Source organism: Pocillopora damicornis, chromosome 11, assembly GCF_964200805.1.
Source record: "Pocillopora damicornis chromosome 11, jaPocDami1.2, whole genome shotgun sequence".
Taxonomy (NCBI): Eukaryota; Metazoa; Cnidaria; class Anthozoa; order Scleractinia; family Pocilloporidae; genus Pocillopora; species Pocillopora damicornis.
Window position 1 is genome coordinate 4703345 of NC_142680.1, and position 27384 is coordinate 4730728.

General features: G+C 37.1%; 2 protein-coding genes and 1 long non-coding RNA gene across 3 annotated transcripts in view; all 3 read left to right on the top strand.

The window, feature by feature from the left end:
• Positions 1 to 4401: 4401 nt before the first annotated feature.
• Positions 4402 to 5749, top strand: LOC149037130 (uncharacterized). Its single transcript, XR_016180970.1, has 3 exons — positions 4402 to 4525; positions 5117 to 5228; positions 5610 to 5749. It is a non-coding gene; the product is annotated as an uncharacterized LOC149037130 (long non-coding RNA).
• A 4309-nt stretch (positions 5750 to 10058) lies between these two features.
• On the top strand, positions 10059 to 22626 carry LOC149037131 (protein sidekick-2-like). Its single transcript, XM_089188407.1, has 15 exons — positions 10059 to 10372; positions 10589 to 10733; positions 11274 to 11587; positions 12066 to 12213; positions 12836 to 13141; positions 13390 to 13695; positions 15190 to 15491; positions 15677 to 15821; positions 16540 to 16853; positions 17331 to 17478; positions 18065 to 18370; positions 18685 to 18990; positions 20569 to 20835; positions 21268 to 21567; positions 22108 to 22626. Exons 1-15 carry the CDS (start codon positions 10085 to 10087, stop codon positions 22485 to 22487), a joined length of 3975 nt encoding a protein of 1324 aa, XP_089044533.1. The 5' UTR covers positions 10059 to 10084; the 3' UTR covers positions 22488 to 22626.
• Positions 22627 to 25094: 2468 nt separating this feature from the next.
• The window catches only part of LOC149037132 (receptor-type tyrosine-protein phosphatase kappa-like), a 21044-nt gene continuing 18754 nt past the window's right edge, over positions 25095 to 27384 (top strand). Inside the window, exon 1 of the mRNA XM_089186911.1 lies at positions 25095 to 25179. Within this exon, the coding sequence (XP_089043037.1) occupies positions 25110 to 25179 (70 nt within the window). The 5' untranslated portion in view covers positions 25095 to 25109. The remainder of the gene's footprint in view (positions 25180 to 27384) is intronic.

Sequence of the window (27384 nt, forward strand, 5' to 3'; positions counted from 1 at the left end):
AGAAGGGGCCCTGGGTCTTAGCTGCGGAATATGTCAACTCCCCATAGTTATCTGTAGATAGTCTCACGAACGGAAGTCAGTTTTCCGATACGTCCGCATAGGAAATTCCTGGTGTGATATTCCGGGTGAATAGAATGAACAGCCTAGAGATGAGTTTTGTCAATAAAACGACCTCGAAAAAAGGAAATGATATTTTTGAGCGAAGTGTTCTGATTGGTTACCCGAGCGGGAAAGATAGGTCCCTCTTGTCCGATCGGGATTTCCCGCTTCGATCTCGCGCAAACTTATTAAGTTCGTAATTCTTGGACAATATCAGGGATGAAGTCGCAAATAGTGGCAGAAAAAAGTCAAACTTTCTTTCCCGGCTCTTGAAATAAACCAATTATACTTGATTCTTGATAAAGCGAAATTTCTTTGCTTTATAATAAAACCGTTATTGACCAAGCTTGTTCAGTCATGGTGGTTGGATGTTTGCCTCGTATTAGTCTCGTTTTTTTTCTTACCATTTTCATAGACCTCAACTTCGTCTCGGTCCATAAAAATGCGAAAAAGAAAAAGAACTCGGCCAATATCCAATATCCAGCAATCATATCTTCTTCACGAGCGTCTTAAAGAGTAGTTAAATTGAATGCAGAGTAAACGTGTTTGAGTGAAGGGGACCCTTGCCCCCTCACTTGGATAGTGAGAAAACAAAGACATCTTTTGTGCAATGAGCTCTCTATTCAAATGGCCGGTCAATTACGCAAAACAATCGTGATCGTTTACTGTGACAATTCAATTGAAACATGGCGCAGTTTATTCTCAAGCTTTGTTTCCGCGTAGCTTTTCTCGCCGTACTTCTTCCTCTGGCTTCAGGCGAGCACTATATCATTTGAAATCTACTCTTAAGGTGTATTTTGACTTTTATTACTACTATCATCGGAATTGATTGGATATATCTTTCAGTTTCGAGAAAACTTCCGCGTACCATCGCAACTTAATCGCTAATGTCGACAGAATCAAAATTCCAAAAAGATTAGCTACCCCAGGTTTTATACTTGTTGTAAAAAGATCATCTTAGAGCAAACGGGAAATCTAAAAATTTTTATGCATATGTAACTAGCTCATTTAGGGAAAAAAAATTTACGAAAGTCAATTTAAACTTTTCATTATTAATTAAACAGACAGAGAATCTGAAGCCATTTTCATTGAAGCTATCGGGTGGCAACATTTGCTTCAATTTCAGGTTAAAGCACTCTTGGAAAGCACTCCAGCTGCCAGTTCTCTAAATTTTATTTGGCAGGTTATTTAGTGAGTAAATCCGTTCAAGCGTCGGCTGATAATATCTGAATAATGAGTAATAAGCGAAGCTTGGAGGGCAAATGTGAGATTTTGAAAATGATTTCTCAGCTAAGGACATTAACAGCCGATAAGCCAGCAAGCAAGAAGAGGTTAATTTATTTTATAATCCCCCCATTAATTCTCGTACTGTACTTTAGGCAGCAATTAAGATTATTTTTAACGTTACTATCACTGGACAAAAGAGAACAAAGTGGAAAGGAGATCAACGAAAAACTAGGCACAACAGCGGGGAAAAACATTGTCCTTACTTAGTCTTGAGAAAGGTGGTCATTGGTCATTGAGGAGTAGCCCTTTAGCCCTGAAGAATGACAAACATCTGATTTCTCCTCCTACGGTATCTCCACTACAACAAAAATCAAGCTCTTGTGACTAAAGGAAATAATCGCTAACTGATTGTTCAGCAACTTTTTTTGTCAGCAATGTAAGAATTGTGTAAAGAACAATATGGAAAATATAATTACTGATTTTAGGGTGTAAAAGATTTCGTAAAAATGTAATTTCCTACTCTGGTTGGTAGAGCCAGCTCTTCTACATATTGTTTCAAATTTTCCATAGTTGAAATATCTCCCAGGAAAATACTCGTGATTCTCATCGTCTGAGTGAAAACGATTGCGTTGGAAAATTCCTACAGACACGTTTACATTTCAAATATGTGTTCAACGCTCAAAATACTCTGTCAGGATTGTAGAAGAGTTTATTGTGTATTAATGGTATAAATAAATAATACTTTCCAAAGCAGGTTGCGGAATGCGACCAAACAATTGAATAAATTTGGGTTGATTGCTTCATTTACTAAATTCTGATACGTAAAACAACTTGTGAACATTCAGTCCAAACAGTCCTTCGAGGTAAAAGGGCGCCATGAATCTCTCTGACAAAAAATTCATTCTCATCCTTGACAAACTTGGGTTTCGAAGCTAATGGAACAACCTTGTAGAGAATCATACCGAGGGTAAGTTTCAGTATAATACAAATACAGGTAATTATCTAAGATATTGTCAAAAATATTCATCTTAATATTAAAATTTTTTTTAAACTTTTTAAGCCCGCTAGGTCTCACTGGTTTCATGTCTGCCTCGGAAACGAGTCTTTTCTAATCTTCCGGACAAACATTTATCCATTTTGCTTACATTTGGGCTTTCTGAAAGCATACACAAATATGTTTGTTTGTGTTTCTCAAGCGAGCACGGTGCGCGATTCACACGGGTGCACGCCCGCGGCAGGGGAACTTATGCCCCCGGGATTCACGCTCGTAGTTTGCCTCGCACCGGTGCCCTTTTTGGTTTACGCCATGTGTCTGTGACAATAATTTATCGAGCTGTTCCCAGTGGAAGGATACAGGGTAAAGGAAAAGTTGACTTTGACGGAGTCAAATCTTCACCAGATCGACAGTCAAATTATGAACAAGCTTTAGACCCAAATACGTATTTGGAACTCAAAGCCAGGCCCTCGAACCATGAACAGTCTAATGTTCCAACTGAGTATCATTCGCTACAGGAAATACCCAAGAACCCCGAATATTACAATATGGTGCTTCACAAAGAAAATGGCGGGAAACAAAATGAAGAAGTATATAAGGAAATATGATAATCCCCAAATAATTTTCTCAAGAACAGACATGACTACAATTGGTTTCTGATCAAGGAAGTTCATCAGCCAATTTACGCCAGTAAGGCTGTAAGAGCTTCCTCAGCTAGCAACAACTTTTAATTTGGTCGATTCGAAAGTAATTATATTAATCTTTCTCATATTTTACGCATATCTGTATAATTATAAGGAATCTTTGTTATCAAGTGAGATTTAATCTACAATTGCATGAAAATTTCAATTCAAGTTAAAATGAGTTCTGAACCAGAATTGAAGTTGAAATAGCGAATTTGCAAACACGTTAAAGAGCCATTAGACGTAAAAATGGAGCAAAACGTAAAAATGTAATGGAAGTTGTTCCTTATATTTTATCTTTAAAGGAGGATTACATTTGTAATGATTTTATATACATAGTAGATTCTTCTAAATCGTAGAACAAATTTATTGGTTTGTACTCTTCCTTTGAAGAAATTGAAAACTGTTAGCTAACAGAATATTATTGTTGGATATTTGTAGATAACTGAATAGAAAATTTACACTCTAGTCTCTTGAAGATATTTCTAAGTCATAGCCTATTTACAAATTGAAAAAAAGCTTGGAAAGATTTTTATAATGCAATAACATATAGGTACATACTCAGCTGTTAATAAGCAATAGAATAGTTGTAGATAGTGGAATAAAAAGTTTTTACGAAATTCTTTCTTTTTATAACATACTCTGTAATTCCAAAGAGTTGATCAGAAAGGACTCAGCTCTTTCAGGTTTAGGAAGCTTTCGTAGCCAACTATTCGTGTAGTGTATTTTTTAATTTGTTTAATATCAAAGCAAAATTCATTTCCATCTTCCTTCTCGAGTTGCGATGTTGTTATTCTTTTCGTATTGATATACTCACATTGCTTTACTTGACGTTCGTATTTTCTTCTTATTTTTATTTATCAGGATTACAGACAACGTAATGCGTATATTCTGACTCAAGCTCCATTAGATAACAGTATTGTCTCGGTCCATAAAAATGTAAAAGAAAAAAAGGAACTCGGCCCATATCCAGGCAGCTTCGTCAATAACGCATATATTGACACATTGTAGCGAAATAGTTCACTTTTTATGGAACCAAAAGTGTTTGTGTAGTTAAAACGAGCGTGCGATAACTAGTCGTTGCATTCTTCAAATCACAGTGACCTCCCATGGACGAGTAGTAGACACTGAATTGACCAATCAGAGCGCGCGCTTTATGTTGGTCATGTTTCAAAACGTACTTGGAAATTCTGAGAAACCCAATGATTAAATTATCATTGCTACATCCTTAGCCAGTCCGGGCCATAACCATTTCTGGATACTTGATGACGTCACCAACATTGATGTCGTAGTGGGACATCGAGGAAACTCACTCGTTACTTTATTCGAGCCCTAGCGACTTAGTTCCCTACCCATATCCCATGAAACCTTGCAAAATTACAAAAGACAAGCAATTACACAAGCAAAGAACTGATGGTGGTTGCGATGACGAGAAGGAAAAATTCAGATGAATAGTCGGGTGGAGGTCCATGTTGCGAAGGGCTCGATCGAGGAATAACCTCTCTTTAGTTGAGGTTTTCAGGTATGCAACATTTTTTTATTCCTAAAAAAATATTTTAAAAAACTAGACTAAATTTGCTTCCAATTTGTCAAAATTCCAATCGAGTGCACGAGGTTTTTGCTCGAGTGCACGAATGTTAAAAGTCTGTTAGTGTGCAAACTACCAGACTGATTCCTTTGTTCAGATCCATCGGAGTATCGTGCAAACCATAAATTCTAACCATACGTTGTGCCCGACCAATTTAAAGTAAAAGGACAATTATTTATCGGACCTTTATAATCCTACATTGTGAATTTCAGATCAAGCCAACAGCATGGATGAACAAATTCAGTATCTCGAGACATTTTGTCGTCTTTGTGGCACAAATCTGCCACGGACCTGGGTCAGTGCTACAAACAAAGAATCTTTTAAATCGGAGCTCTGGATGAAATTTCGAATCATTGTCGATCTTGACATCAGAGAGATTCATTCAGCCAAGGCGAATGCACACTAAAAAATAATTTCAGGAAACCACGGATCTAACACATAGATGTGATTATCCAGCGAGTAAGTTCTCCTTCGAGCAAACATAGAACAAAGAGGTATTCGTTCACTGAGCTCTCACATCTTTAGGTATCGTATCCGGGAAATGTGCGATAAGAGCGGCATGAAGATGAAAATAAAGAAATCACATTAGTGGAAAGCCTTGCCGAAGTGTCTCTATTACAGCATTCCGGAAACAAAGGTTAGAGTTTAACTACACGAACTGATGAGAGTGAAATTTTCGTCTAAAACCACAAGGGACTTGTCTGTAATTGTGAAACTCGTTTAGAAACACCGCTCGTGCTTTCACATTTTGCAGTGATTACCTAAACAAACTTTCTACACAGGGTGTTCAAATCAAAGGGTAATTGTAAAGGACATATTATTGCTGACTAAAAGCTGTAGGACCGAATTTTTAGTGTTCTGAGACCTAGATTCTCCCGCGAATCGATCAATAGCGCGCAAAATACCTTGTATGATTCTCTTGCATTGAATTCGATCATGTGTATTCGTCTTAATATAAATTGTGACTACTTGATTTTATTTTATCCCACTCATGTATTTATTGGCGTTTATTTTCCAGGTATCATAATTTCAAGATCAAAGCTCCACGTGGAACACCGCTTGTTATTCAAAGTGAAGACGACGACACGTATGACTCGCATGCACTGGCTTGTCTTCTTCCACGAGAAATGGAACGCATTCCAGAGGCTCTACGAGAAGTCCAGATTTTCAGCAAATCGCAGAGAAAGACATACACTTTAGGAGATGTCAAAGGGCAGCAGATCGGCACGGTTCAGTACTTTCTAAACATACAGCTGCATGCTTTGCTTCGATGTGGCAAAATAACCAGGAATTGAAGGGTAAGTTACTGTTTCCTTGCTTTACTGTTACTTTTTCGTAAAGGCTTGATGGACTGAAATTGATAATGTCTATTTAAAAATCGGAAAGAAGCAAGATATTGTCTTTCCTCGACCTATAATGGAGAGAAATGAAATTGTCCCGATTCCGCGATCTCACACCTCACTCGTCCCAATTGTTATCAGTGCGCGTTATTTGGTTCAACCTTATTTAATTGGTTTTCTTGGAACCCAAAATAGGGAATCAACGGAGAACGGACAGTAACATCGAGGCCAAGCTCTACCCAGAAGTTCTCCGGATACAAACAGGCTGGCGGAGGAGCTTTTATTCCTGTGACGCTCTTGGTGGAAGGACCACAGCGTTACAAAGAATTTATGCTAGAAAGAATCCGCTTTACTCTTCCAGAATGCGAGAATGTCGAGGACATGCATGTTGAATGTTTGAAATAAACGAATATTTTTAATGGTATCTTACGTCCAGTCCTTATTAGCGAATTTTGTTTCACCTTACTACCGCATTACAACATGGCCGCCACAAAAAAAAAAACAAAACAAAACAAAAAAAATCAGCTTCTTATTGTTTCCAGCACCTCTCGGCCAAATTTGCTTTGTTTTGGTTTTGATCTCACCCGATCACAAAGCTCGAAACCGATATCCAGAAATGGTTATGGCCCGAACTGTTAGCATCATCAAAGGGTGAAATTCAAACTGACGAAAAAAACCGACACACACTCTTCCATAATAACTATAAATACTGTAAAGAACTAAATGTATCATCATTAAGAAATTAACATAAACTGATTGAAAACTACATATTGACATGTAATGACGATATTCCTACAAATTATACAAAGACAAGCTTATTGTTGTGGCGAATGTGTTCTTATTTTTTTGATTTCTCACAAATAGGTCTTATATTTCCGCACCCGTTAATTTACACTTATTCTCCACCATTATTTTCACACTTTATGCAAATTACGCCCCCCTTTGTGCATCATGTTTCACGTCCCTTTTAATAGCGTGTCTAATTTTGCGTCGATGTAAACCCATTTCCCACGAGTGTTTCGTGTCTCGTGTATTCCTATAGCATTTTTAAACGTTTTTGTCTCGTGGTATCTTCGCATTTATTTTTCCCGTCTTGTATATTAGTACTTTTTTGCGAAAGTCCTTTTTCTGTTTCTTAGGAATTAACTTCTTCTTCACGTGCGAAGTAAAGAGTAGTTAAATTGAATTCTGAGTAAGCGCGTTTGTGTGAAGAGGGCCCTTGACCCTTCGCTTGAATAGTAAGAAAACAAAGACATCTTGCGTGACCGCATACCGTGACACACAATCGAAACATGGCGCAGTTTAATCTCGAACTTTGTTCTTGTGTAGTTGTTCTCGTTGTATTTCTTCCTCTGGCTTCAGGTGAGCACCATATCATATCAAATCTACTCGAAAGGTTTATTTTTATTTGAATACTACATCTAACGGAATTGGTGGGTTACATCTTTCAATTTTTCGAGTTCCGCCTACTATCGCAACTTAATCGCGAATGCCGACAGCATCAATAACAAAAAGATTAGAGAGCTGCTTCGGGTTCCGTCGCGGTTGTAGAATAAAGTATTGTTTATAAATCTTTAGATAGATGCCAAGCTCTCTTTCAAAACAATCCTTTCCAAAGCATGTTTGGGAATGTGACCAAACAATGGAACAAATTTGGATTTGTTCGCTTCATTTACTAAATGCTAATGTACGTTCAAGCATCATTTGAACATTCAGTCCAAACAGTCCCTGGGGTAAAAGGATGCCAGGTATCTTTCTGACAAAAAAGTTAATTCTCATCCTTGACAAACTTGGGTTTTGAAGCTAAGGGAACAACCTGGTAGAGAATCATACCGAGGGTAAGTTTAAATGTAATAATAATACAAGTCATTTAACTGTGCTTTTGTCGTCAAAAATATTGATTACGATCGTCATTAACTAAACTTCTAAGCATGCTTTAAGCATTCATTGATTCAATGTCTACCTCAGAAACATGTGTTTTCTAATCTCGCGGACAAAAATCAATACATTATGCTTACATACTAGCTCTAGGAGAGAAAACTCAATTTGAAACTGAAATCGCGGTGAATCAGTCATTATTTATCTGCGTTTCTCAAGCGAGCAAGGTGCGTGATTTACACGCGCGCGAGGCCATTTGCTTCTGCCCCCGCGAGTCACGCTCATGGCTGCCTCTCGCCTAGTTTTCCATATAGTTGACGACATGCGTCTGTGGCGATAAAACATCGAGTGTCGGACAGAAAGTGAATAGCTACCACTGCATTGACTGACCGGCTTCGCAAAATATTCTAGAAATCTGTAATTTGCGAAATGGAAATATGCTAATGATTTGCTGAGACTCAAGAAAATGAAAGAGCTTGGGTCGGTTACATTTTCCTATCAAATATGATATCTCATCTAGAAACATGCTGCGACACTTTCTATGTACATTTCCGGTCACGTAGGTGTCGTGTCACGCGTTCGAGTTATTCATAGACAACGTATTTCTAGAAATCTGTAATTTGCGAAATGGAAATATGCTTATAATTTGCAAAATAGGAATTTATATTTTGCAAATCATTAGCATATTTCCATTTTGTAAGTTACAGATTTTCGTTTCGTTTCGTTTCGCAAATCACAGTAAGCCTTTTCGCAACTTGCTGTAAGCCGTTAAAAGTTTAAGCGTTAAGGAAATACGGTACTTTGAAATACTGTAGATATAGTTTGGGTTGAATGTTGCAAAAAAAGTGATGGATTACTAAAACCTCAAACTTGCATACCTCAGCTGGAAAAAAAAATGTTTTCTTTGTAAGATAACACCAACTAGATCGTACTTGAAAATTGTAAAAATCCCGATGATTTAAGTACCACTGCCACATCCAAAGCATCAAAGGGTGAAATCCAAGCTGACAAACAAAACAACACACACTTCCGTGACAACTATAATAATACTGCAAAGAACTAAATGCATCATCTAGAAATAAGCTGATTGAAAGCCACAGATTTACATGTATTAGCGATGATGCTACAAATTATGAAAATACGAGCTTGAGTGGCGAGGAAACAGACATGTACTGTCGGATGACCTTTCTGTTACAGAAGGCCGGTCAAGCCTTAAGCCCTAAGTAATTATGCTACCTATACCATGTGCTCGGTTATTTTAGGTATACAGTTAAATGGAACGATTTCAGTTCATTTTTCTAAGACAGAGATAGTTTCAAATATAATCTTTAAACTTTATATCATTCAGCAAATAGACAGAGAGTCCGAAACCATTATGTATATTTTGGAAACTTTTTATCAGTGTCAAAATAAACCACTTAAGGAAATTATGCTACTTATACTATGTTCTCGGTGATTTTAGGCGCACAAATGGAACAATTTCAGTTTAACCTTTCACTATTCTAAGACGGAGATAGTTTAATATTTAATAGTCTAATGTTTTTAATCGAATGTTTGCCATTGTTTCTTTCATCAAGGTAATGTATGCATAATAAATTATGGATTATATTATGGATTATGCTAATTCCAGTTAACTCTGCCGTTGCATTTCGATCAGCCTGTACATTCCTACCCTACACCTCAGAAACTGTAACTTTACCCAAAAAGTCAACTTCCCTCTCAACAAAGGAAGGGTTAAAAACCCTGTTTCCCTGTGTCAAGTTATTTAGTGAAGAAACCTCTTCAGGCGGTTGGTATGTCTGTAGCTGAGATGTGGTCCGAAAAATGAATATTTGGCAAATTAGCGAAGCTTGGAAGGCAAATGAGAAATTGTGAGTAGAAACCCTCAGCCAAGGACATTATTAGCCGACATACCAGCAGGCCAGATGGATGTTTACTAGTACATAATCCCTCCATTAATTATTGTATTGTACATTGGACAGCATTTGAGATCAGTTTTTAACGTCACTCTCACCAGACTCTATGAAGCGAGTTCGTTTTTCTTCCTCGTTTGCGACTTGGTAAATGTGCACGTTAGCCACTGTCATTTCGGTGAACAGTTGTTGGCTATCTGTGACATGTACCTTTTATTAGAGGTACCCTATATAGAGGGTCAAGGCTTCCACGTCCTTTTACATCCAACCCATTATCCATGTTACAATAATTATTATGAATATGTTGTTGTGCAAATGTAGATTTTGTTTCTACAGGGGCTTGTGCTGATTTTGACCTTGGAATGGGTAGTGGAACAATTCCAGATAATAATATAATTGCTTATTCTGAACAAAGTGCCAGCACACCAGCCAGGAATAGTCGCCTGAACTACACATCAGGATCATCATGGTGTGCAAGAGCAAGTGACAAAAACCCATATCTACAGATTGATCTACAAACACTTCATATCATCTGTGCTGTGTCCACTCAAGGGAATTCTCAAGCAGATCAGTGGGTGAAGAATTTCACACTGCAATTATCTACAGATGGGACAACTTGGACAGACTACAAGGAAGGTGGACAAATCAAGGTATATAGGAAATAGGACGTGGTCACAGTTAGTTATATTCCAATAGAACATGCTTGTAAATTCTAACAATGTGGAATATATTACAGGTAAAATGATGTCTCGTCCTGAGAATTTTTGATCTCAATAGCATTTACACTATTTGTATTCATATACCTACTACGTTCTTAATTTGTTAAAAATGTTATTGATGGCATGTGACTATTTGTTGGCGTCAAGTTTCTGAGAGGAAATGATGACAGGAACTCAGAAGTGAAGCATGTTGTTTATCGAGTGCTAACAAGATATCTGCGATTCCTGCCACGAACACACCAGGGTGGGGTGTGTATGAGAACAGAGGTTTTTGGAGTGAAAAAAAGCCCAAGTGAGTGTGAAACTTTAATGTATTTTTGCATGTCTGCTATTATCATGTTATCATTATTTCTGCCATATTGTGAGAGTAGTCTAAGATACTCTTTTAATCGTTACACGAGTTTTTCAAGGCATGTAAAAGGAGACTAGTTGATAGAAAAGAGCTGAGTTTGAATTTATTGTTTGGTACTCAAAACGTCATTATGAACCTTTAAAAATCTTGTAATCTTTAATTTGTAGATCAAGTGCATTTTTTGTGAAGCGAATAATGCAAATTAATGGCTTTAAAGTATAGGGTAAAAATACAAACTGAGTTAAAATGAGAGTTGGTCTACAGATCATGTACACGTTATTTGTCTGATCACTTGAATTATTAAACATGATTTGTATAAAGATTCATGGAGCCTCATCGAGGTCTCAACTTATATTTTATTTGGTAAACGAACATGTCTTTTGCTTACACGTCCCAAGACGCATGCATAAGACCGCAGACCTAATATGATTACAATTTGCATAGCACTATGAAGGTTGATTCTAAATAATTACCTTGCAGCTTGTGAAATGGAGGCCATTGGTGTGGCCAGTGGTGGTAAAATTCCAGACAGCAGCTTCTCTGCCTCATCGCATTTTGATCATAGGTATAAACCCTCTTATGGTCGACTTAATGGAAATAGCCGGGGTTGGGCACCCAAAACTAAGTTCAATCCTGCTGACTACCTCCAAATTGACTTTCTGTATGAGTATGTTATCTGTGCTGTTGCTACCCAAGGAGCTAATGGTATCAATGAGTGGACAAAAAAATACGAGATTCAGTTATCAGGGGATGGTAAGACTATGGTTACCTACCAAGAAAACAATGCAGACAGGGTAAGTTTATATAAAAGTCATGTGAATATTCATGTAAGTTACAAAAAAGCCAATAGTATATAGGTCCTAGAACACTGTCTCAATTTTTTGAGTCAAGAGGAGGGAGGTAAAAGAAGTGTGTACCTGGTCAAGGCTCAGTCTTGTTGTTTAATAAAGTATGTAATATATAGCAAAGAAAATAAAATGATTGTGTGAAAGGGCTTTCGAAAAATCTTATTTTTCGGTGTTTGTCCAACCAGTGGTTCTCATACTATAATCTCTCTCGAACTACATTTACCTCTCCTTTAGGCTATTCACCAGAAATGGTATACAGGGTCACATACCGGTGTTTTTTAGTTAGTTTTGTAACAACAGAAACTAGGTCTTTCAATAGCTATTAGAGACGTGTAAGTAACTGATACTTAATAGTGGTCAATGAAGCAGTACTATCAGGAGTATTTTGACACAATTATTTCACATTTTGTACCACAAACTACAGGTCTTTCTCGGAAACTCAAATCAAAATGGCATCGTAAAAAACAGTCTCCAGGAATTTGCAAGTGCAAAGTTTATCCGTTTTAAGCCAAGGGCATATAGTGGCTTTAAAGTTCTGAGAGTGGAAGTTTATGGAATACTTCTAACAAAAGGTATTTATTTGCACTTGTTTTTATCTCCCCCTGAGACAAAGATGAAGTCACATTATTCAAATTATTTGTGGAAGACAAGCCTAGGCAATTGTGCAGAGCTAGCTAACGGCGAGTTATAAACTATCCAATATTTATAGAGCCTTGTAATTGGTCGGGTGAAAATTTTTTTAAAACAACTTTAAATTCATAACTGACCATAAGAGATGAGAGAAAATGAAAATCAATAAATTTAGGTTTTTTTAAAAGACTTAAATATCGTTTTAAAATTCTTGAATCCATTCTGCTCAGATCCTTCAGGTTCTCTTTCTGTTAAATTGCTTCGATTATTATTTGTGCTTGATATGAAACAGTGTCTGATGTGATTTTAGCATTGTACATTGTAGATTCTGGAGCCCAGTGGGTTTCCATTACAACAGCATCATTTCTCTCCTTTTATGTATAGCACATCTTCACACTCGGGATACAAATAATGTATATTTAATGCATGTGCACAGTCCCATGCTCCTTCTCTTTGATCCGAGGAACATCTAAGGCTCTGTAAGGTCATGAGGGTGATTAATTTACATTCATATCACTAAATCAACTAAAAATTATAACAAGCAACTTATGTTGTTCATTTCAGTTCCATCACAACCTCCGGCAGCCTTCAAGTTAACTGCAAGCTCTTCTACCAGCATCACAGCTTCCTGGCAGTTGCCACCAGTCTTTGCCAGACATGGAAGAAAAATTACAGGGTTTAAACTGTTCTACAAAAAGAAAGGTTCTGGTGAATCAGCAACAACCTTGACTATTAGCAACGGATCGACATTAAGTAGAAATGTCACCTGGCTTGATAAGTACACAGAGTACGAATTTAAAGTGTTGGCCTTCACCTCTGATGGTGATGGACCAAAGAGCGCTGTTGAGGTGGAGAGAACAAAGGAAGATGGTATGTGATATGAAGGCGAAAGAGAAAAGATTATCACAATTTTTTATGAATAATAAATTGATTGGAACTGTTGATAAAATCAGGTAAAGAAAAGATCCTCCCCCCCAGATATTAGAAGGGTGCTGCTACCAACTGAGCTGTAAAGCCACGGGTTGGGAACTAGGTCTGATTTTAGACGCTTAATTGTTTGGTAGCAACAATGAACAAGACCAGTCAAGCCTTAAGTAATGACAGTTTTGTAAATGCAGCTCCATCACAAGCCCCGAGAAACTTTGATGCGACAGCAGTTACTTCTACAATTATCACAGCATCCTGGCAGTTACCACCAGCAGACTCCAGAAATGGAGTAATTATAGGATTCAAATTGTTTTACCAAAAGAGAGGCTCTGCTGGACGAGCAACCACCCTGACCATTAACAATGGAACAGCATTAAGAAGAGATGTCACTGGACTTAATGTTTACACAGAATATGAATTTGAAGTGTTGGCCTTTACTTCAGTTGGTGATGGACCAAGGAGTTCTCCTGTAGTGGTGGTGAGAACCATGAAAGATGGTAAGAATTTTAAAACGATGTTTAAGTCTTTTTTTAACTGAGTCAGGTGCAACGACAGCGAAAAAGTTATAAGCCGATCTTCAAATGAAAAAGCATTGTCACAGAACTTTAAAGGCTTATTGTAAGATTTGAATTTGACCACTTTTACATTTGCAGTAACCAAGGTGGCTTTTTTTGTGGTTAGTAGTATTTATGGTGTTGTAGTATACTTTTACTTGTATGGCCAACGAATTCGAAGCTGAAATGTTCTTAGGCATTGAGAAGTTAAAACACTGTGCTTTTATTCAAATGTTTATCATTTCATATATTTATAAGGCAATTTGCTATATTTTTGCGATTAAGTTGTTGATGTGGGTATGCGGCTTGGCCAATTCGGACTCATTTCATCAACAAACCATCACCTTTCTTTCAAAAGTAAAAAGTTGGTCAAATCAGTGATCGATATTGGGTGAGAATTCATCATTTTAGGACCTTGGTCAAGCATACATAATTGTACGTGAAAACGGTTCGGAAACATCTAGAGACGACTGCTACAACATTACAAATGCATGAATACTAAAGGAAGGTAGTCCATAATACCTCAAGATAACCTGTGCAAAAAATCTGCAGAACAAAAGAGGATAAATGCAACAAAATTGAATGGTTGAAAACCACTGAATTAGTAGAGCTGAAGAAAAATTGAAACCCAGGATTAAAGAGGAACCTTGGACTGCCAACAGATGTTTGCCACTAAAATGCTTGGGATTTCAAAGATACATTGTACCGTGAAGTTTTTATACGAAATAATTCATATTTGTACTGCGGTTGTAGATGAAAGTGAAATGTGATCATCGCAGTAAATTTTCCAATTTAAGCAATTGGAAAGAAGAAGCCTGAAAAAAATCAGGGCTTCAACGGGATTCGAACCCCGTTGAAGCCCTGATTTTTTTCAGGCTTCTTCTTTCCAATTGCTTAAATTGGAAAATTTACTGCGATGATCACATTTCACTTTCATCTACAACCGCAGTACAAATATGAATTATTTCGTATAAAAACTTCACATCATTTCACTGCACGGGAAGATAGGAACTCAATAAATTGACCTCGCTCCCAATGTGTGGCTTCATAGCTCAGTTGGTAGAGCATCGCACCGGTATCGCGGAGGTCACGGGTTCGAATCCCGTTGAAGCCCTGATTTTTTTCAGGCTTCTTCTTTCCAATTGCTTAAATTGGAAAATTTACTGCGATGATCACATTTCACTTTCATACATTGTACCATTGATATTGCTTTTGACCCAACATTTGTAAGGAAGACTTTTGACTGGAAGAGTCAGCTAAATTGTGGTTATTCAATTTTTTTAAATGGTCATTCACCTAAATTTTTAAAGGGTTACAGAGACACAATTATTAAATGCTCATGTTGAGAGCTCTACCCTCTTTAATCCTTTCTAGTGTTCATTACTGATTATTTTCCCTATCATTTGTAATTCTTTAGATATTTTTTTCTTCTTTAAGGTTGTGTTGAGTTTAGTCTTGGGATGGAAAATGGAAGAATTCCAGACAGTGGAATAACTGCTTCTTCTTCCAGCCCACTAGCCAAGAATGCTCGACTGAATTACGCATCAGAATCATCGTGGTGTGCAGGAACAAGTGACACCAACCCATATCTACAGATTGATCTACAAACACTTCATATCATCTGCGCTGTGTCCACTCAAGGGAATTCTCAAGCAGATCGGTGGGTGAAGAGTTACACACTACAATTATCTACAGATGGTACAACTTGGAAAGACTACAAGGAAGCTGGACAATTCAAGGTATATAGGGAATAGACTGTGACTACAGTTTTATGCTGATAGAACATGGATTGTAAAGTCTAACAATATAGAATATCTTACTGGTAAAATGATAAGTCTCGTCCCAAGACATGTTGATCTTAATGGTATCAACACTAATTATATTCTTGTACCTGCTATATATGTGACTATTTGTTTACTTCAAGATTCTGACAGGAAATACTGACAGGAACTCAGAGGTAAAGCATGTTGTTTATGGTATATTAACAAGATTCTTACGATTCCTGCCACGAACGAGCCAGGGTGGAATGTGTATGAGAACAGAGGTATTTGGAGTGAAAAAAAACCCAAGTGAGTTTGAAGCTTTAATGTATTTTTGCATGTCTGCTTTTATTAAGTTATCATTATTATTATTATTATTATCATATTGCAGGGTAATCTAAGATACTCTTTTTATCTGTACACAAGTTTTCTAAACCATTTCAGAGGAGAATAGCTGATAGAAAAGGGCTGAATTTGAATTTATAGTTTGGTGCTCAAAAAGTCATTATGGACTTTTAAAAAAATCTGTTAATCTTTAATTTGTAGACCAATTTTACTTTTTGTGAAGTGAATAATGCAAATTAATGGCTTTAAAGTATCAGTACCTCACCCAGACAAGTGCAAAGCAATGATCATGTAATGGCAACCATTTACTGGACCGTTCGTTTTTAAATGCAATAAAGGCTATACCGCCCCACAATGCAAGGATGTATTTGTACAGAGGAATTCAAGCCGCAAAAACAGAAGAAATGATGATACCATCCTTTCAAGAACCATACAGTACAAAGGAGCAATAGCTTGGAACAGTCTCTCTAGCAAGGAATCAACAACTGAAAACTTAAAGAATTAAAGCTTTTATTAACTAAATTTGACATTGGCAAATAAATTTTGGTTCTACTGCAGCCGTCATCAAACACAAGGACAATAGTTTGTTACGCGTCCCATGGCGCATGAATGAGACCGCAGACCTAATATGATTACAATTTGCATGGCACTATGAAGGCTGATTTAAATTATTACCTTGCAGCTTGTGAAATGGAGACCATTGGTCTGGCCTTTGGTGGTACAATTCCAGATAGCAGCTTCTCTACCTCATCGCATTATGATCATAGGTATAAACCCTCTTATGGTCGACTTAATAGAAATAGCCTGGGTTGGGCACCCAAAACTAAGTTCGATCCTGCTGACTACCTCCAAATTGACTTTCTGTATGAGTATGTTATCTGTGCTGTTGCTACCCAAGGAGCTAATGGTATCAATGAGTGGACAAAAAAATACGAGATTCAGTTATCAGTGGATGGTAATACTATGGTTACCTACCAAGAAAACAATGCAGACAGGGTAAGTTTATATAAAAGTCATGTGAATATTCATGTAAGTTACAAAAAAGCCAATAGTATATAGGTCCTAGAACACTGTCTCAATTTTTTAGTCAAGAGGAGGGAGGTAAAAGAAGTTTGTACCTGGTCAAGGCTTAGTCTTGTTGTTTAATAAAGTATGTAATCTATAGCAAAGAAAATAAAAAGATTGTGTGAAAGGGCTTTCGAAAAATCTTATTTTTCGGTGTTTGTCCAACCAGTGGTTCTCATACTATAATCTCTCTCGAACTACATTTACCTCTCCTTTAGGCTATTCACCAGAAATGGTATACAGGGTCACATACCGGTGTTTTTTAGTTAGTTTTGTAACAACAGAAACTAGGTCTTTCAATAGCTATTATAGACGTGTAAGTAACTGATACTTAATAGTGGTCAATGAAGCAGTACTATCAGGAGTATTTTGACACAATTATTTCACATTTTTTATCACAAACTACAGGTCTTTCTCGGAAACTCAAATCAAAATGGCATCGTAAAAAACAGTCTCCAGGAATTTGAAAGTGCAAAGTTTATCCGTTTTAAGCCAACGGCATATAGTGGCTTTAAAGTTCTGAGAGTGGAAGTTTATGGAATACTTCTAACAAAAGGTATTTATTTGCACTTGTTTTTATCTCCCCCTGAGACAAAGATGAAGTCACATTATTCAAATCATTAGTGGAAGACAAGCCTAGGTAATTGTGCAGAGCTAGCTAACGGCGAGTTATAAACTATCCAATATTGATAGAGCCTTGTAATTGGTCGGGTGAAAATTTTTTTAAAAATAACTTTAAATTCATAACTGACCATAAGAGATGAGAGAATTTGAAAATCAATAAATTTTAGGTTTTTTTAAACCTTGAATCCACTCTGCTCAGATCCTTCAGGTTCTCTCTATGCTAAATTAAAAACAAAGTTTTGCTTTGATTATTATTCGTGCTTGATATGAAACAGTGTCTGATGTGATTGTAGCATTGTACATTGTAGATTCTGGAGCCCAGTGGGTCTCCATTGCAACAGAATCATTTCTCTCCTTTTATGACACATCTTCACACTCGGGATACAAATAATGTATATTTAATGCATATACATAGTCCCATATCTAAGGCTCTCTAAGGTCATTAGGGTGATTAATTTACATTCATATTACTAAATCAACTAAAAATTACAACAAGCAACTGCTGTTGTTTATTTCAGTTCCATCACAACCTCCGGCAGCCTTCAAGTTAACTGCAAGCTCTTCTACCAGCATCACAGCTTCCTGGCAGTTGCCACCAGTTTTTGCCAGACATGGAAGAAACATTACAGGGTTTAAACTGTTCTATAGAAAGAAAGGTTCTGTGGGGTCCGCAACAACCCTGACTATAAACAGTGGATCGACATTAAGTAGAAATGTCACCGGGCTTGATAAGTACACAGAGTACGAATTTCAAATGTTGGCCTTCACTTCTGATGGTGATGGACCAAAGAGCGCTGTTGAGGTGGAGAGAACAAAAGAAGATAGTATGTGATAAGTGAGAGTGAAAGATTAACACGACTTTTATAAATAAATTAATAAGAACTGCGGATAGCAAGGAAAGAAATGATCCTCCCAGGTGGGCTGTAGTTTCAAGCAATTGCAGCAAAGAAGCTTGTTACTGATTCAGGCATCGATGGGATTTGAACCCACTTCCCCCAGATACTAGATGGGTGTTGCTAAAAACTGAGCTGTAAAGTTACAGGTTAGGAGCGAGGTAATTTTTCATAGGCTTCATTGTTTGGTAGTAACAACTAACAAGACCAGTAAGGCATTAAGTGCGACAGTTTTTTAATTGCAGCTCCATCACAAGCCCCGAGGAGCTTCAGTGCGACTGCAGTTACTTCTACAATTATCACAGCATCCTGGCAGTTACCACCAGCAGACTCCAGAAATGGAATAATTATAGGATTCAAATTGTTTTACAAAAAGAGAGGCTCTGCTGGACTAGCAACCACCTTGACCATGAACAATGGAACAGTATTAAGTAGAGATGTCGCTGGGCTTGATATTTACACCGAATATGAATTTGAAGTATTGGCCTTTACTTCAGTTGGTGATGGACCAAGGAGTTCTCCTGTAGTGGTGGTGAGAACCATGAAACGTGGTAAGAATTTTAAAAAGATGTTTAATCTTTATTGTCATTGTTTAATTTTACATTTGCAGTAACCAAGATGGCGTTTTGTGGTTTATAGTATTCGGGGTGTTGTAGGGTTAGTTATACATGTTTAGCCCACAGATTCTGTGCTGAAATGTTTTTAGGCATTGAGAAATTAAAAACCTTTGCCTTTATACAAACTTTATGCCTCTTTTAAGATCTCATGCACTTGAAGGAAAATGGAAAGGAACGGAAAGTGACATTTTGAAAGCTGTGTATTTGGTTTGTGATGAGATCAAAAGTATATTCTCTCTGTATGGCCAATTAAGAATACTTATTTAAGTTCTGAGTTTAATGGCTGCTTTGCTTAAAATAATGGAAAACAAGTGCTAGGGATTTCTAGGGAATAACAATGTGTTGGAGGCAAGCCCTAGATGAAATAGGGCTCTTAGAGCGGTCTAATCCCTAGAAAACGGCCATGAGCCCTTACTCTTGGCCGATGTCTTTCTTAGCGGACCGTAAGACTACATGGAAGTCATATAAGCCTAGGACAAAGCATGGCCCTGAACTTTTCATGGTACCCAGGAACCCTTGTTTGCAGACAAAAATTTGATGGCCGCCTATGCAAGCTTTAACAGAACCGCTAGAATGGTGACAGTAAACTCTTAAGACAAGAGCATGATTGTACTTGAAAACTGTTCGGGAATGTTTGGAGATGACAGCTATAACACTACAGAGGTTCAAGACAGCTGTTACAAAAGGTCTGGCAAACAAAAGAAGATGAATCCCACAAAATTTTCCATGAATAGTCGAAGAAAAAAAATTAATTGATAGGACCGAGGAAGGTGTGAAGAGAATCGCTGCAAAGCCACCAAAGAAAACTTGAAATCGAGCATTGCAAAGCAACCTGCTTGAGATCTAAAAGATACATTTCATTATTGTGACAAAGTTGCGATAACGATATTTCTATCATCGAAAGGGAAGTTCTACTCGTCCAATGTAAAAACTGATTAATAAAACTGACCCATCCATCTATTAATGGTATATATTCAGATATCTCCGGAGCTTTTCCCTCCTAAATCATCATCCTGCTGTTGTTACTAGCTTTTTGATCTTGGCGAAAGTTTTACTAACAGTTTTTAGCAAGCTTGTAATGCCATACTCAAGCGCACCACATGGTTGCATATGAATGGCTAATTTTTTTGTGGTTCTGTTTTGCAAACTGTGTAAGTGCAGCCTTATTTCGCAGACATCGATAACAAAGGTGTTGTTCTTTCCAGGTGATACTATTTGTGTTTTGTTGTCTTGTTTTGTTTTATTTCCTTTATATGTTTTTCTTATTCAGATATTCGGAGACGTTAAGCACTCAGTGAGCACACTTGAACCTAATTTGATCTAACCTTTGATTTGTTTAACAATGAAAGGCTAAAATGCTGATTTGGTTGGTTGTCTGTTTTGAAGTTGGCCATCAACTGATGAGCTTTTTATGTTATTGTTTAGCTGAGAAGAGAGGCTGCAAAGCCAGCATGCTACTTTTGGTCCTGAGCTTTGTTTAGGAATAACTAATCCATTTTTATCAAATCTCAGATAAACCGCACCTCAATGATCTTCCTGAAAGAACCATTACAGCAGTTGGCGACTTGGTGGTGCTGACTTGTGATGTTAGTGGTGACCTTGAGGCTTCTGTTACCTGGACCAAAGATGGACTTACCAGTATACCTCGCGCTCAGTTCAAGAACAGCGGCAAGATACTTATCATACAAGATGTTGTCCTTGGTGACAGTGGCGTTTATGAATGTAAAGCAATGAACTTGTTTGGAGAGAGCCGTACATCTACGGTACTAATTGTTGCTGGTACGTAGAAACTGATTTACAATTACATTAGAAATTACATAACAATTGCTTAATCATTTCTTCTGCGAGGTAGATTTGTGGAAGAGTAGGTGTATTATTTTTAACAATACGTCAGAAAATTTGCCAACCTTTACCAAAGTTAATGACCAAGTATGGTTATGCTGAGCACCAAGATGATTACCGTAGCAACTCGTATAAAACGTACTCCAGCCTCTTATTTACAGGTCATTCAATAGCTATGGGACTTGAATGTTAAAATAGAATTTTTAAAATTACCAGTAACAACAAGGCAAACGACTACTCAAAGTGCAAACCAAACGTACATCATGGTAGTGTCCCCATATGTTTGTTATACCCTTCCCCGTTTTGCATGAGCATGATTTTGTCAAAGTTTCTTTTAGTCTCAATACAATTTTTACCCTTTCCACACAGTGCCACCCAGAATTATGGAAGAGCTTTCCCCTTCTAAAGTAATTTGTGAAAAGCAAACTCCGTGTTTTCTCTCATGTCAAGCATCAAGTTATATCCCGTTTAACTACTCTTGGACGAAAGATGGCCAGGTTCCAACTAGTGATAACATCAAGTTGATGAACAACAGTATCATCGTCACGCCACGGGATAGACAAGATTATGGAGAGTATGTGTGTCACGCTACAAACAGCCTTGGATCAACAGAGTATACAATCACTCTGCTTTCTCCTAAAGGTAATCAAGATGATGAGGGTAAATATTCTTCCTAAATATTCGAACATTCTTAAATGTTTTCCTTTCAAAAATTTAGGAAAGCCCAGAACTATGAAGTCCAGTTAAGAGTTTTGGGGCTTCTAATTACAGTTATTTTGTATAATCATTTATGTATCAAAAGCAATATTTTGTGGTGGTCTCATGCGCCGACGAAAGTTATCAAAGTGTGCAATGCAGGTAGATCATTCCATATATCAAAATTGGCCTGTTAGGCTGTAACTAAAGAAAAAAAGAGCTATATATACCATTGTTGAGGGGGCTTAAGGCTAAAATATTTCTGTGTTTCTCCTGTTGTTGTCCTAATGGCTCAAAGTCTCTGAAGGACGAATTTTGAATGAGGAAAGAATAAGAAAATTATGAGATAGAATGAAGAACGACCTAAAGACGAGAACGTTTGTTAAAGTATTTAGGTTTAGGGGTTAAAAGAAACTTCGTATTCTTCAGCGTGAAATTACTTAAAAAAAAAAACAACAACAACTAAACTATGTTTTCAGTGTTTGATGGTTGGTTCTAAAGTCGTTGGTTTTCCTTCGCAAGGTATACCACGAAACATCTTCCTTGCTAGTGTAACCGCACTGTCTTGTGCTGTGGTTGTGTTGCTCATCATAATTTGTGGGGTGATATGGCAGCGGAGACGAGCTGTTCCCAGTGAAAGGATACAGGGTAAAGAAAAGGTTGATTTTCACGGCGTCAAATCTTCACCTGATCGACAGTCGAATGATGAACAAGCTTCAGACCCAAATACGTATATGGAACTCAAAGCCAGGCTCCCGAATCATAAACAGTCTCATATTCCAACTGAGTATCAGTCACTACAGGAAGTACCCATGAACCCCGAATATTATAATATGGTGCTTCAGAAAGGAATTGGCTGGAAACAAAATGAAGAAGTGTATGAGGAAATATGATAATCCCCAAATAATTTCCTCAAGAACAGACATGACTACAATTGGTTTCTGGTCAAGGCAGTTTATCAGCCAATTTACAGCAGTGCGGCTGTAAGAGCTTCCTCGGCTAGCAACGACTTTTATTTGGTCGATTTGAAATGAATTATATTAATCTTTCTCGTATTTTACGCATATCTGTACAATTATAGGGAATCCATGCTATCAAGTGAGATTTAATCTGCAATTGCGTATCCCAGTGGCAGCATGAAAATTTCAATTCGAATTAAAGTGAGTTCTGAACCAGAATTAAAGTTAAAGTACTGAATTTGCAAACTCGTTTAAGAGCCAGTAGATATAAAAAGAGAGCAAAATGTAAAAATGTAATGGAAGTTGTTCCTTATATTTTAACTTTTAAGGAAAATTACATTTTTTGAACCGTTTATTATGTTCTTATGCACAGTAGATTCTTCTAAATCGTAAAACAAATCTGGTTTGTACTCTTCCTTTGAAGAAATTGAAAAAGTATAGCTAACAGAATATTATTGTTATCTTTTTGTAGATAGCTGATACACTCTAGTCTCTTGAAGATATTTCTAAGTCAGCCTATTTGCAAATTGAAGAAAATGGGAGATGAACGTTGTTCGTGTCTCACGATAGAGTCACTTAGAGTCGACGATAGAGTCGACGTTTGGAATAATAATGAGAATCGAAATGCACTGATAGCAGCGTGCTTCAAATAGCGAAACGTAAACAATCGACCTCATCGCCTGATGAAAAGGAGCAGTATTGCAGTCGAAACGTCGCGATCTACATCTCAAGTGACTCTATCGTGAGACAAACGAACAAAGTTAATCTCCTATCTTACACCACGATGAACAATAAGCACATATTTTATTAACCCTTTAACTCCCAGATCAAATTTGTAATTCTCCTTACTGTCAACTATACAATTCTTATAATGTTCATTCAGAGAATTTAGTATTGGATCAACTAATTATCCCTAAATTGATATTTTTCTTTATTCTCATCACTTATCTGGTTGATATTGTATTGATATAGTAAGGAGAAATTCTGCCTTGGTCACTCATGGGAGTTAAAGGGTTAAATTGAAAAATGTTTGGAAAGATTTTTCCAATGCAATAAAATATAAATATTATTATATTCAACTGTATCTAAGCAACAGAGTGGTTGTAGATAATGGAATAAAAAGTTTTCACGAAAAGATATCTTTTTATAACATGCTCTGTAATTCCAACGTGTTGATTAGAAAAGACTCATAGCTTTCAGGTTTAGGAAGCTTTGGTTGCAAAGTATCCGTGTAGTGTACTTTTGAATTGTTTAACACTTTCCACCCTAACATCAGTGTGCATATTCTCCATACTGCTCTCTATACATTTCCTAAAGTGCTGACGAGGAGAATTTGTTTAACAATCACGGGCTTCTTCAGCTGGTGGTCATTTTCTGCTAATTCTGCTAATTTCTGAGCAGATACTCATTTAGATTTTCCCTCTTGGATTGCGGTGTTGTTATTCTTTTCGTATTGGTAAACTCGCGTTGCTTAACTTGATGTTCATATTTTCTTTCGATCTTTATTTATCAGGATTACAGACAACGTAATGCGTACATTCTGACTCAAGCTTTATAAGATGACAGTATTATTTCGGTCCGTAAAATTGCAAAAGAAAAAAAGGAACTCGGCCAATATCCAATATTCAGCTTCGTTAATAACGCATATATCGACACGTTGTAGCAAAAGAGTTATCTTTTTATTGAACCAAAAATGTTCGTGTAGTTAAAACGAGCGCGCGATAACTAGTCGTTGTATTCTTCAAGTCACGGCAAACTCCCATGGGTAAATAGTAGGCTTTAAATTGACCAATCAGAGCGCGCTTTACGTTGGTCATGTTACAAAACGTACTTGGAAATTCTAAAAAACCCAGTGATTAAATTATTACTGCTACGTCCATAGCATCATCAAGGGGTGAAATCCAAACTGATGAAAAAAACCGACACGCAAGCTTCCGTAACAACTATAAATACTTTAAAGAACTAAATGCATCATAATTTAGAAATTAACATAAACTAATTTAAAAATAAGATTTACATGCATTGACGATATTCCTACAAACTATACAAAGACGAGCTTGGTTTTATGGCGAATGTGTAATTTTTTTGATTTGTCATGAATGGGTCTTATATTTCCGCACCCGTTAATTTACACGTATTCGTTTGGTTTTTCCACGTATCATCTCGACACAGTTATTTTCGCACTTTATGCAAATTGTGCAGCCCTCAACATCTCATGTTTCACGCCCATTTTGGCGGTGTGTCATATTTTGCGTCAGTATGTCATATTTTGCGTCATTCCTACGAGTGTTTTGTGTCTTGTGCATTCCTTCAGCATTTGGTAAGGTTTTTGTCTCGTGGTATCTTCACATTTATTTTTCCCGTCTTATATGTTAGTGCTTTTTTGTCGTTTTTCTATTCCTTAGGAATTTACTTCTTCTTCACGTGTGAATTAAAGAGTAGTTAAATTGAATACTGAGTAAACGTGTTTGAGTGAAGAGGGCCCCTGACCCTCCACTTGAATAGCAAGAAAACAAAGACATCTTGCGTGACCGTATACCGTGACACAATCGAAACATGGCGCAGTTTAATCTCGAGCTTTGTTCCTGTGTAGTTGTTCTCGCTGTATTTCTTTCTCTGGCTTCAGGTGAGCACCATATCATATCATATTAAATCTACTCGAAAGGTTTATTTTTATTTGAATACTACATTTAGCAGAAATGGTGGGATGTGTCTTTCAGTTTTGAGAGCTGGAGCTTAAGACTTCCGCGTACCATCGCAACTTAATCGCTAATGCAGTCAGCATTAAAACCAAAAAGATTAGAGTATTGTTTATTAATCTTGGGACAGATACCAAGCTCTCTTTAAAAACAATCCTTTCCAAGCATGTTTGGGAATGTGATCCAACAATTGAATAAATTTGGGTTGATTCGCTTCATTTACTAAATGTTAAGCACGTTCAAGCGACTTGTGAACATTTAGTTCAAACAGTCCCTGGGGGTAAAACGACGCCACGAACCTTTCTGTCGAAAAATTCATTCTCATCCATGAAAAACTTGCGTTTTGAAGCTAATAGAATAACCTGGTTGATAATCATGCTGAGGGTAAGTTTTTAAGTAATACTAATACAAGTCATTTAACTGAGATTTTGTCGTCGAACATATATATTTCGACCGTCGTCAACTAAACTTCTACGCATGCCTTAGACCTTGACTGATTCCATGTCTGCCTCAGAAACGTGTCTTTTCCAATCTTGCGGACAAAAATCAATACATTATGCTTACATTGGAGCTTAAGGAGAGCAAACATAATTGAAATTATCTGCCTTTTCCAGTATTTCGTTCAGTTTCGCAATGAAACAATCATTATTCATTTCCGTTTCTCAAGCGAGGAAGGTACGCGATTTACACGCGCGCTTGCCCATGCAGGCGAGGGAGGCCGTTTGCTTTTGCCCTCGCGAGTCACACTCATTTTTGTCTCTCGCCCAGTTTTCCTTGCAGTTAACGACATGCAACTGTAGCGATAAAATATCGAGCGTCAGACAGAAAGCGAATAGCTACCACTACATTGACTGACTAACTTCGCAACATACCTATTTACAATTACCGTACTTTTTCGAATAAGCGCCCGCTCTTTGATAAGCGTCCTCTCCCGAATTAGCGACCTCCTGTCTCATTTTCTTCAATTAATAGTAAGGATACAAGGAAATCCTGTTTCTATTGACACTTTATCTACAACATTTTAGGCTTCAACCACCGCCGAATCGATACAGGAGAGTAGATACTTTTCAGTTCCAGTTATGTTTACCTCCATGTGCTTGCAGAGTTCCTGTACAATTTTAATTAAGCACTCGTGCCTTTCGTTTAAGAAATACGGTACTTTGAAATACTTTCAATAGAGTTTGGGTTGAAAGTTGCAAAACAGTAATGAACTGATGAAACCTCAAACTTATATACTTCAGCTGGAATAAAAATGTTTATAAAAATTCTAAAAATCCCATTGATTTAACTATCAAAGCCACATCCATAGCATCAAAGTGTGAAATTCAATCTGAACGACAAACCAACACAAACTTATGTGACAACTATAAAAATACTGCAAAGAATGCATTATTTAGAAATAAGCATAAACTGATTGAAAGCTCCAGATTTACATGTATTAGCGATAATGCTACGAGCTTGAGTGGCGAGGAAACAGACATGTTTTGTCGCATGAGCTTTCTGTTACAAAAGGTCGGTCAAGCAAAACAATCGTTACCGCATACCGTGACGCGCTCAATCAAAACATAGCGCAGTTTAATTCCGAGCTTTATTTCCATGTAGTTGTTCTCGCTCTATTTCTTCTTCTAGCTTCAGGTGAGCACCATATCATATCAAATCTACTTGAAAGGTTTATTGTAATTTTGAATGCTATATTTAGCAGAAATGGTGGGTATATCTTTTAGCTTTGAGAGCTTAAGCTTAAGACTTCTGGATACCATTACAACTTAATCGCCAATGCAGACAGCATCAATACCAAAAAGATAATAAAGCTCTCTCGGGTTTTGCTTTTCTTTTTCATGAAAATATTATCTTAAAACGAGTGGGATTGTTGACCCCTTCATGCTTTTTTGACTAGCTCACCTAGGAAGGAAAAAATTATTTACGAAAGGCAATTTAAACTTTACATCACTCAGCAAGTAGACAGAGAGTCCGAAACCATTATGTTTATTTTTTAAACTTTTTATCTATCTCAGGATTAAACACTCTCGGAAATTATGCTGCCTAGACTATGTACTCGGTGATTTTAGGTAGACAGTTTAATGTAACGATTTAAGTTTTCAAATATAGTCTAATGTTTTTGCCGTTGTTTC

Excerpts from the sequence above, each read along its gene's own strand:
- LOC149037131 (XM_089188407.1), top strand. The coding sequence starts at position 10,085 with ATGGGTAGTGGAACAATTCCAGATAATAATATAATTGCTTATTCTGAA. Across the intron at positions 16,854-17,330 it reads AAGAAAACAATGCAGACAGG|GTCTTTCTCGGAAACTCAAA; the intron begins GTAAGTTTATAT and ends CACAAACTACAG. Across the intron at positions 18,991-20,568 it reads GGTGAGAACCATGAAACGTG|ATAAACCGCACCTCAATGAT; the intron begins GTAAGAATTTTA and ends ATCAAATCTCAG.